An 11,187-nucleotide genomic window follows, 5' to 3' on the forward strand; every position below is an offset into this window, starting at 1 on the left:
CATTCCCTTATATAAAAAAAAAAGTGAAATAGCTGTTTTCACATGTTGAGCTGAAATGTTCTAAAACAAAAGACACATGTGAAACCATATGTTACATGTGTTACATTTAGTGTTCACATGTTAACACCACCTTTTCACATGTGAGGAGAATAACATGTTTTCACCTCACACGTGAAAATCAAATTTGCACGTTCACGTGAAAAACTTTCACATGTGGTATTGCTTTTTGACATTTTGCTTCCCGATGTTGTCCAACATTTTTTCACAAGATGTTTTCACATGTGTAGTGTCATTCATTTTATCACATGTTGCTGTTACATGTTGTCACATGCTATCGCATTAAGTTCACATAAGATCACATACGATAAGATCACAAGGGATACAAGTAACTGGCAGTGTTTGTGCTGCAATCAGTATGCCCCACTTATACCCAGCTGTGACGAACCTCTTTAAAACAAAGTCTTCATTGCGCTCACATGTGTAGGGGTACACAATATTAGAATTATCCCATAATAAGAAACCAATTGTCCCGTAATAAGAAACTAATGTTAAACAGTATACCATGGGCTTTTGGCATCTCCACAATGTTTAAAGGACATTAAAGGGGAAATCTGCAGTTGCTACATATTTTTTTTTAAAACTTTTACATTGATGATAAATACCCATTGATTCAAGAAGAATCATGTATAGATGCCCCATGAGGTTAGTTCAACTGTCATACCCCATCAGAACCCAAAATATAAGATTGTTAAATGTAAACAAAATAATGTTGATGGTTAGTCCTTGTGTCCATAGCTCTGTCCATGAGTTTGCAAGTGGCTACATTTCTCCAGTCCCGTCCCTCAGCTGTTTGCCAAATCAGTGGCGGAGTGACCTCTGTGTTATTGTTCGAACTGCAGATTTCCCTGTTAAGATTGATCCAGTTAAATCTGCTATATTTAGAGCCACCCCCAAGAGTCAGTGTGTAATGTTCTTCAAACCCCCACGTAGTGGGCTAAGCCGTTTTACTCGTGTCCCCTTTAACACCACAGACAGCAGTGCTGTGTACGATGATTTTAAATGATTGATCACACCATGCTTATTAAACTGCTTTATTTCCAAATGGAGGGAGAGGGAGAAAGGCCAGGGTCAAACACAGCAGGGGGAGAAAAAGAGTCCAGGCAGGTCAGAAGAGTAGGGAGAATGATGATGGGGATGTTGATTCACTATACATTGAGTTTTCATGGCTGCCCTGTTAGCACCAAAAGTTCAATGACAATCGCATTTTAAAATGTAAATGTTATTGTCGCAGAACGATTTGTGCCAACACAGAGTGCGGTTGTTTGCTGATCTCCATGGTTCTGCAACCACAGGCTGTTATTAAAGCACCACCCATCAGCACGGTAGTCTTTACAAAACACCACTGAAAATGTTTAAGAAACAAGTTTAAAATAATAAATAAGTACAAAAAGGCTGCAGGAAAATTAAAGTCCACGACCCAGATTTTACCAATATTTCAGAATATTTTTTCAAATCATGACATTCATCTTCTGCATTGACTGAGTTCCAGTAGAAATGACCCCAACCCCTGCAAACATACGTCTGCTCCTGAATCCTGTTCCTCTGCTGACTTTAAATCAATGAATCTCATTCAACATATTCAGATTTTATACAGTATTTACAGTATTTTGTTCACATTAACTTTGCCTTGCTTGGAGAGCACAGTCAGAAAGAAAGAAAACTATAAATATGAAACTAACAGGAAACTCAAAATGGCCTAAATAAATAAATAATACATATAGCTTATCCAATCACAGCCCCTTATTAGAGCATGACAGTGTCACTCTGAGTCCCGCTCTGTCCGTGTCAGCTGGCATCACTAAACGGCCATGCTTGAAAGGACGGAACGGAGTTCCACAAAATACAATTCTCACTACAAAAAGCAATTGCAACTAACCCCAACCTTGCCTTTGACCTTACCCATATCCGTAACACTAACTATAACCCTAAAGGAAGAACAAATAGATAATGTACTTTCAAAGCATGGCCATCTAGTGACTAGTGTCCCTCAGGGGGAGAGATCTTTGGCCTGAGTCTCTATATCTACATCAGTTTTCTGTGCTTACCATTATGTGGAGGGCTACAGTATACAATATCAGCCAGAGGAGGCTTTGGCACAGTCCATGAGTACCCCAGACATTTTACATAAGTTTACCAGACCCTTGCAGCTGGTACCACTAAAAGTGCATCACTAGAAAATACACACTCATGCAGTCTCTCTCACATAGACAAGGGTCGGCAAAAATTGACAATGGGAGATTAGAAGTGTTGTTGCCGACATTCCTTGTACCATAGTGTCATAACACCTATATAGCATACACAGTTACAGACATAGCCTCTGTGAGGGAGAAACACAAAAAGCATCATGACCTGACAGTCTCTGAGAAATACATAAAGAACAACTGTAAAGAGTAGCAGTACCTCTCAGAAATAAAGGAATGTGCTAGGTAGAATTCCAGTCAGCAAGTGCAGGTACATTCCCAAATCAATCAATTCATTGATCTATCAAGCAATCAACCATTCATTCATTCATCCATCCCATATTTGCCATTTGGGAGCTTAATAAAGTACTATATTATCTTATGGGATGAATGTCCTTCCAGAAGTAGCTGAGGATGAACATGACCTGTGCTTTCAGTATTATAGTCAATATCAACTGGAGTGTTTTTAAGACCGTTTGAAGTGTTTGTGTCAGGCCAGCAGTAGAGCTAACGTGGCTGAGTTCCTCCTCTCATAGACAGCTACTGTTCTGTTCTGTTCAATGGGGAGCAGTGTGTTCGTTAATAGCAATGTCCTTTCAGGCAGAAGTCAGATGAATCCACTCAAACAAAGCCAGATAGTCACTGTCCAGTGTCTTTGATAGAAGAAAAAAAATATGTACGACTATACTGCATTCCAAAAAATCCTTAAATGTCCCAAATTTGCGTTCCTTGTCAAGGGATTTGGGAAAGTATTTATCCTCTTATAAATGTGATATGCTTGAAATTGTGCTATATAGACCCAATATACAGATAAAATTTACATTTTAGTCATTTAGCAGACGATCTTATCAAGTGCCTCTTACAGTAGTGAGTGCATACATTTCCGTACTTTAGTACTTTAGATACAATCCACCCTATTCCCTACATAGTGCACTACTTTAGACTAGAGTCCTATGGGCTCTAGGCAAAAGTAGTGCACTATATATCGAATAGGTTGCCATTTGGAACTCAAATTCTCTTATAGGGGTGTATAACAATAGTGTTATGCTGTTTACTCTCCTCATCTTTTAGTTCACCTGCACTGACACAGAGATGTGGAAACAAATGCCTGATCCTTCATATTGCATCCACCTATATCCTTTGTTTTTCAGTGCAGATGAAGGAAAAGACACAAGCAGAGGAAGCCACAATAGACTATTGAGATGCACCTTAAAACACAGAGTCTTTCAAAATATAGCCTAAGCCCCACATGAAAGCAGTGGTGGGCATCAGAGTTTGAGAGGGAGTTAGTTGTCTCAAGAACAGTTAGAGTCCTGTTGTTGTCTCTCTCTCTCTCTCTCTCTCTCTCTCTCTCTCTCTCTCTCTCATATGGATAACATCTCTACAGGAACACATGCTATTCCTGAGGCAGGATAAAAGTAACTATGCAGGCGTAAGTGGAAAGGCGACCAGGGTCTTGTGCGTTCCTCGTGGTTCTGCCCTTTGATAAAGAGAAGTGCCTCTGGTGGTGCTTAAACAGGCCAACAGGTCTGGCCTATCATCTCCTCGCATTGTTCTATTTTGTTTATCAGTCGGCTGATAAAAGGATATTTGTTTGCTTCATCGCTTTAAAGTCCTTGAATGGCAGCGCTCAAGACTGTTGTTTTGATCAGGAGTTCTCAGTGAGCAGTGGTGTACTGCTATACCCAAAGGTTTCTCCATTTTTAATCAAACAGATTTCCCAGACAACCTTAATGTGAGTCAGTCAGTCATATTTTGACGAGAGCAGCGTTGCACTGTCATTTTCCAAGCAACATGTCCTTTATGTCACGAGTGACTAAAAATCCAAAATGGCATTTTCTTTTCCTTTTCCTCCTTCTCTCTTCCTTTCCGCACTCTCTACACATACTGTGTAATGCTCATAGATCAGAACATACCTCCTACCTTTTACTAAAGGATCAGGATCATGCCCTTGGATTCTTACACAGTATCATTCTAAAGCCCCCCAGAGTAGAATTCACGTAACATATTTTGCACATGCTCTCCCCAGACAATGCCCTTGCAATGGACAGTCACAGTTCTCCAGGTCGCGGCTAGATGTCTGCAGCTACGTACCAAGGGACTAAAACAACGAGCCCTAAAAGTTTCTTTCTGTTGCAAGGTGAGCTATCCTACAGCTGTTCTGATTCAGCGTTATAGAATTGGCAGCCCTTCGTAACATCATCAATTAGAATCTAAAATCAGTCAGAATGTTTACAGAATATTTGTGCTGTTTTTTACACCTCAAAGAGTTTAGAGAGGACTGAAAAGAAAGGACTGACCTTACAGGTCATCTGTTTAAGGCCTCTTTACTAAAGGAAGGTTGCCATTGTTGTCCTTACAGAGCATTCAGTCTAGAAGAAGGTGCCCTTGGTGTTCTTACAGAGGATTTTCTTGAAGGCCTTTCTGAAGTCCTGATTAAAGATGGTGTATATGACAGGGTTCAGACAGGAGTTGCAGTAGCCAATCCAGAAGAAGAACTTGAAGAGGGGATCAGGGAGGGAGCAGGTCTCAGGACAGATGGCCTGCAGCGAGTAGGAGAAGAAGAAAGGGAACCAACAGACAACAAACACTCCGATCACCACGGCCAGGACGAACGTGAAGCGCTTCTCTCTGTTCACCATGGCTTTACGACGTGCTGCTCCCGGAGTGCTCTCCGGCTTAGACCTCCTCCCTGCCACCAGCCGAGCCCCCTTAGAGGTGGCGATTATGTCCCTGTACTTCTGGATGGTGGCTGGAGAATGGATGCCGGCTGAACCAGCCATGCTAGGATTGTTGACTCCAGTCCTCCCCCCTTCCTCGTTCTCCATGTCACTGTCAGAGCTATTTGAGCAGTCCATATTATTGTTATACTTCTTTCCCTTCTTCCCCTTCACCTTCTTCTCCCCATGTTTGGGTTTGGCCGGGGATGGTGGGGGGATGGTGGGGGAGTGAGACGGTGAGACCAAGGAGGGTGAAGGATCCAGGGGGGAGGTAGGAGGGGAGGTGGTGGTTGGGGTTGGAGCTAGGGATAGAACCGGAGCATGGAGGAGGTTTTGGGTGGTGGGGATGTGAGGGGAGGGGGTCTCATTGGCCTGGTCGGGGGACGGTGATGGAGTAACAGCCAGTGTGGGGGGTCTGACGCTGGTGGTTTTGTGGGGCATAGCTGGGGTTTCCCCTCTGTCCTCCTTCCCGTTGGCTTGGATCCCCCGAGGGGTTTGACTTGGGGTGGCACAGCCCACCCCGTCTTTCCTGGGCTCGCCTGGCGGGTTCTGTGTGCGCTGCTTGGCGATCTGGTAAATCCTCATGTAGACCAGGATCATGATGAGACATGGGGCGAAGAAGGAGCCGACGGTGGAGTAGAGGATGTACCAGCGCTCGTCGTTCAGTTGGCACTGAGGACCCCTCTCACTCCCCTCCCCGCCGGGCTCGCTCTTATTTAGCGACAGAAGAGGAGGGAAGGAGATTATGGCCGAGATGAGCCACACCACCACGATGGAGGCTTTAATACGCATGGGTGTGCGCTGGCGAGAGTAGGTAACCCGGCTGATGGACAGGTAACGGTCCAATGAGATGGCGCACAGGTGAACTATAGAGGAAGTGCAGAACAGAACGTCCAGCGCCAGGTAGATCTCACACCACAGAGACTTGAAGTACCAGTATCCCAGCAGTTCATTGGCTAGGGAGAATGGGATGATGAGGGTCGCCACCAAAATGTCTGCAGCCGCTAGAGACACTAAAAACAGGTTCTGTGGTCCTCGGAGTGCATGGCTGGTCAGGACGGCAATGATGACGAGGATGTTTCCCACGATTGTGAAGACCACCATGAGGGTGATGGCTGTAGCGAAGAGCGCCGTGGATTCGGGGGAGTAGGGGGCCAGTTGCAGGGAAGAGACGCTCTGATTGCAGGGAAGAGACAAACCGCTGGTCGAACCATTAGTGTCGCCCAGCCCCACTGAACATGCACTATTCAAGGGTGAAGCCATGAGTAACACGATGGATGGACTTGATTAATGTGAGAATAAAATGTTATTGTAATAAAGATGCTGTTGGTAACGTTGTTTTATATTGAGAATGGCTGACATAAAATTATATCCTAAAAGTTTAGGAAAAAAACATTAGGCTATAACTAAAAGTATTAATGTTGTGTTATCGCTGTTCATTCCCTCTCCTCCTCCCAGTTTCATCCTCCAAGTTCGTTCTAAGCAGCCAAACGATAAACTATGCCCGTGGAGCGCGCCAGAATAAAGGAGAGAGCAATTATATTTGCTGTCTGAAAATAAATCCGTTCAAACCATTAAAAGTTGTCCAGTACATGAAACAGAATTGATCGTAATCTCACAGCTGCTTAATTGTTTGAATATTTTAAAGAAGCGGAAAGTTATGTCCAGGTGGTCACAGAAATATCCTTAAAATATCATTTCAGCCTATAATACAAGGCAACACAAGAGAATGGGAACCAGTTACAAACTGGGCAGGGGAGCCTACTTCAGATGTTAGTGTGCTCAAGTCCCCGCTGTCTCTCAAATGGAGATGCACACAGCAGCCTACTGGGCACAGATATCAATTCAACGTCTATTCCACATTGGTTCATCATAATTTCATTGAAATTACGCGCAAACAACGTTGATTCAACCAGTGTGTGCCCAGCGGGATGGCTATCTGAGCAATGTTAAAGTTGACAAATGACTTACAAACAGCCTATCATCATTCTAATAAATATCAAATGGTATGCAGTTGTTTTCCTATAAGGACAAGAAAACATTGGTTTGAACAGATTTAGCTCATAAAATGGTCAAGCCTTGACAGACTAACTGGCGCGCGTTACCAAAGTATGTCACTCACTTCATCTGCATAATCCTGGACATTATTCAAGCAAAATGGATTCCTAAAATAATAAATTGTCTCTGAATGGCACTTATTCGTTTATGTTGTAACGTGAGCACGTCCTCAGTGTAACGATACAAGTTTGGAATTCATGAAAACAAACCCGTGTCCAACATAACTCCAAGTTGCGCAGTTGCGCAGTCCAAATTACATATTGAGTTGTTGAGTTGTTGTTTCAGTTTCGTGGTGTTTAGCTGTTCCTCATCTCGGTTTGGGATGAATGTGTGGGTGCGTTGTTGGGTATATCCAAGTGCAGATAATGCGCAGTCTTGCTTTGACTGGCTCGTAGACCCTAGTTCGGTCTCTCCATGTCCGAGTGTAACCTACAGAAGGCTAGGCTATCTCTTCACGCAGCGGTGCTCCTGAGTTCAGCGCCTCGCCGATTCTCTCCTCGAACTTATCGGTTGGTCTCGCAGCAACGCGCGCATCTCCAGGAGTGAGCGTGACCGTGAGCACCAGTCTAATAATGGAAGCGTCTCTCCTCTCATCTCTCTTTTCCAACCGGAGTGATGCCAATACGGGCGTCATGAGACCATGCCATCTCCCTCTCCCACTGGGCACACTGGTTGAATCAATGTTGTTTCCACGTCATTTCAATGAAATGACGTTGAACCAACGTGCAAACGTTGAATTGACGTCTTTGCCAAGTGGTCTCTCTCTCTCTTTCGCTCCCTTTTCTCTCTATCCACTCCCTTTCTCTCTACCCACTAACACACTGTCAATCGGTACCCGTTATATATTTAATGGAAACCTCTGTAGTAAGTAGAACCGCGATGCTTTGGTAGGAGGCATAGGTCTCCAGCTAAGAGAGTAAAACACACTGAAGTAATTTATCTTTCTACAAACATTGTTGTCATCATCATCATCATCATTGTAATCATCACCTTCCTCCTGATCATCATTATTGTCACCATGATCATAATTTAATTGTTGGTTCCATAGTGGCCCATTGGCTACTCAGAAAAATAAAACCCTATTGTATGCTACCATGCTATATGTTCCCATCCCTGACAGTGACATGGATCAATCATCCCTCACCCACCCAACCCATTTCTCCACTCAGCCTTCATTAAACTTTTTGTTTTTTTTTGTTTTGGGGCATTTCTATGTTTCAGCCTAGTATGGTTCTCAATCAGAGGCAGGTGTCATTAGTTGTATCTGATTGAGAATCATACTTAGGTAGCCTGGGTTGCACTGTTTGTTTGTGGGTGATTGTCTATGTTGATGGCTTGTTTCAGCGCAGCTCGCATTAGCTTCACGGTTGTTATTTTGTTTACTGGTTTTGTAAAGTTTTCAGTGTTCAGTACTTTCTTGATTAAAGATTTACCATGGACACTTACCACGCCGCATATTGGTCCTCTGATCCTTTTCGCCTCTCCTCTTCAGATGAAGAGGAGGACGACAGTGACACACGCATACAAACACACGACTTTACCCTCTCACACGGACTGTACTCTATTTAACTAAGATCAAGTGCCTTATGTTTTGATGTTCAATTAACAACTACAAAGTGTAAAATACAACAAACCAACACCCACACAGAGACATGGATTTAACAGTGGAAAGCATGTTACCATTTATGATCTATAGTAGGAGTTAGTAGTCACACACAAGCACACACACACACACACACACACACACACAAACACACAGCATGCCTCATTTAGGGTGTCCACAGAGGGTGGGTGGGTGGTTGTCGTGAGGCCATTATGTTTATTTTCCATTTTGCATCGTCCACCCAATGTCAGATAGGAGTGAGAACATTGACCATAGAATTAGAATCCTAACTAACTCATTCTGATTCCATGATCCCAACCACCGGCAAATAACTGCTTGCATTCTGTTCCATGCCAAGCGATCTAAACACAAGAGCGCTTGTAGTAGGAGAGGGCTCTCCAATCAAGTGTACCTGGCAGTCATGAATGAACCAAGGTTAGTAAAACAGTGAAAGTGGATTCAGGAGGTTATTCTACACAATTTTCAGCTCACATACACACACCTACAAACACACACACTCTAAATGCATCAGAAACAAACCTCTGTTTTCATGCTTCACTGCGCACTGTGTTAAACTGAGGAAATATTATTTTGGGATTTGTGCTTTTGAAATAAACATTAGACTAGAGTCAATCAAGTCGACTGCTTGTTTTCTTCTCTCCCAGGAAGTACCAATGGATTTCTGTCACTGATTGGCCAGAGAACCCGCTCACCTGGTGTCTGTCTCATATCTGAATCTGTCACGTTCTGACCTCTATTTCCTTTGTTTTGTATGTAGTTAGTATGGTCAGGGCGTGAGTTGGGTGGGCAGTCTATGTTTGTTTTTCTATGATTTGGGTATTTCTATGTTTCGGCCTAATATGGTTCTCAATCAGAGGCAGGTGTCATTAGTTGTCTCTGATTGAGAATCATACTTAGGTAGCCTGGGTGTCACTGTGTGTTTGTGGGTGATTGTTCCCGTCACTGTGTTTGTTGTCACAGGATAGGACTGTTTTGCGTTTTCACATTTCTTGTTTTTGTTAGTTTGTTCATGTGAAGTTATTTATTAAAACATGAATCAAAACAACCATGCTGCGCTTTGGTCCGCCTCTCGTACAGACGAACGTCGTTACAGAATCAGTCCCTGTTTAGGAGGCAAGGATAGAAACCAGCTGTAAGGTCCTGTATTTATTTTCTTAGTCAACCTTGTGTTCTGTTTAGTTGTGTTCTTGAATGTAGCCCTGTCTTTCATTTTTGTTCATTGATTTTACCTGTGTTAGTTACTCACCAGGTCTCATCAGCTCCTTATTTAGTTCTGTTCATTCTGTTTGTGCCTTTGTGATGTATTGTTTGTTTTGTCTCTACTAAGCCTTTTCCTAGCTCGTTTGTGAGAACCAGCTATAGCCTTCAGTCCTAGTTTTTATTCACCTGCCTGTTTGCCAACCTGTGTAAGACCATTGACTGCCTGTGACCATGATTCCTGCCTTCTGCGAAAATAAACACTGGCCGCGCCTTGTGCGTGAATCTACACCTTTTTCTCCCTGAGTATTCATTACACAAGCAGCCCACTCTACAGTCGTGGCCAAAAGTTGAGAACGACACAAATTTTCACGAAGTCTGCTGCCTCAGTTTGTATGATGGCGATTTGCATATACTCCAGAATGTTATGAAGCGTGATCAGAATTGCAATTAATTGCAAAGTACCTCTTTGCCACGCAAATTAACTGAATCCCTCCCAAAAAAATTCCACTGCATTTCAGCCCTGCCACAAAAGGACCAGCTGACATGTCAGTGATTCTCTCGTTAACACAGGTGTGAGTGTTGATGAGGACAAGGCTGGAGATCACTCTGTCATGCTTACTGAGTTCGAATAACAGACCGGAAGCTTCAAAAGGAGGGTGGTTCTTGGAATCATTGTTCTTCCTCTGTCAACCATGGTTACCTGCAAGGAAACACATGCCAACATCATTGCTTTGCACAAAAAGGGCTTCACAGGCAAGGATATTGCTGCCAGTAAGATTGCACCTAAATGAACCATTTATCGATTCTTCAAGGAGAGCGGTTCAATTGTTGTGAAGAAGGCTTCAGGGCGCGCAAGAAAGTCCACCAAGCGCCAGGACAGTCTCCTAAAGTTGATTCAGCTGCGGGATCGGGGTTCCACCAGTACAGAGCTTGCTCAGAAATGGCAGCAGGCAGGTGTGAGTGCATCTGCACGCACAGTGAGGTGAAGACTTTTGGAGGATGGCCTGGTGTCAAGGACAGCAAAGAAGCCACTTCTCTCCAGGAAAAATATCAGGGACAGATTGATGTTCTGCAAAAGGTACAGGGATTGGACTGCTGAGGACTGGGGTAAAGTCATTTTCTCTGATGAATCCCCTTTCCGATTGTTTGGGGCATCCGGAAAAAAGCTTATCCGGAGAAGACAAGGTGAGCGCTACCATTAGTCCTGTGTCATGCCAACAGAAAAGCATCCTGAGACCATTCATGTATGGGGTTGCTTCTCAGCCAAGGGAGTGGGCTCACTCACAATTTTGCCTAAGAACACAGCCATGAATAAAGAATGGTATCAACACATCCTCCGAGAGCA

At 43.6% G+C, this 11,187-nt stretch overlaps 1 protein-coding gene across 1 annotated transcript; it reads right to left on the bottom strand.

Moving 5' to 3' along the window:
* Nucleotides 1-1,075: 1,075 nt before the first annotated feature.
* LOC110525833 (alpha-2B adrenergic receptor-like) lies at nucleotides 1,076-7,705 on the bottom strand. The gene has a single exon (XM_021606283.2). The coding sequence runs from the start codon at nucleotides 6,221-6,223 to the stop codon at nucleotides 4,613-4,615; it is 1,611 nt and encodes a 536-aa protein (XP_021461958.2). The 5' UTR covers nucleotides 6,224-7,705; the 3' UTR covers nucleotides 1,076-4,612.
* Nucleotides 7,706-11,187: the final 3,482 nt, after the last annotated feature.

This window comes from Oncorhynchus mykiss, chromosome 6 (genome assembly GCF_013265735.2).
Source record: "Oncorhynchus mykiss isolate Arlee chromosome 6, USDA_OmykA_1.1, whole genome shotgun sequence".
NCBI classification, from domain to species: domain Eukaryota; kingdom Metazoa; phylum Chordata; class Actinopteri; order Salmoniformes; family Salmonidae; genus Oncorhynchus; species Oncorhynchus mykiss.

Coding starts and splice junctions, on each gene's coding strand:
- LOC110525833 (XM_021606283.2), bottom strand. CDS start 6,223: ATGGCTTCACCCTTGAATAGTGCATGTTCAGTGGGGCTGGGCGACACT.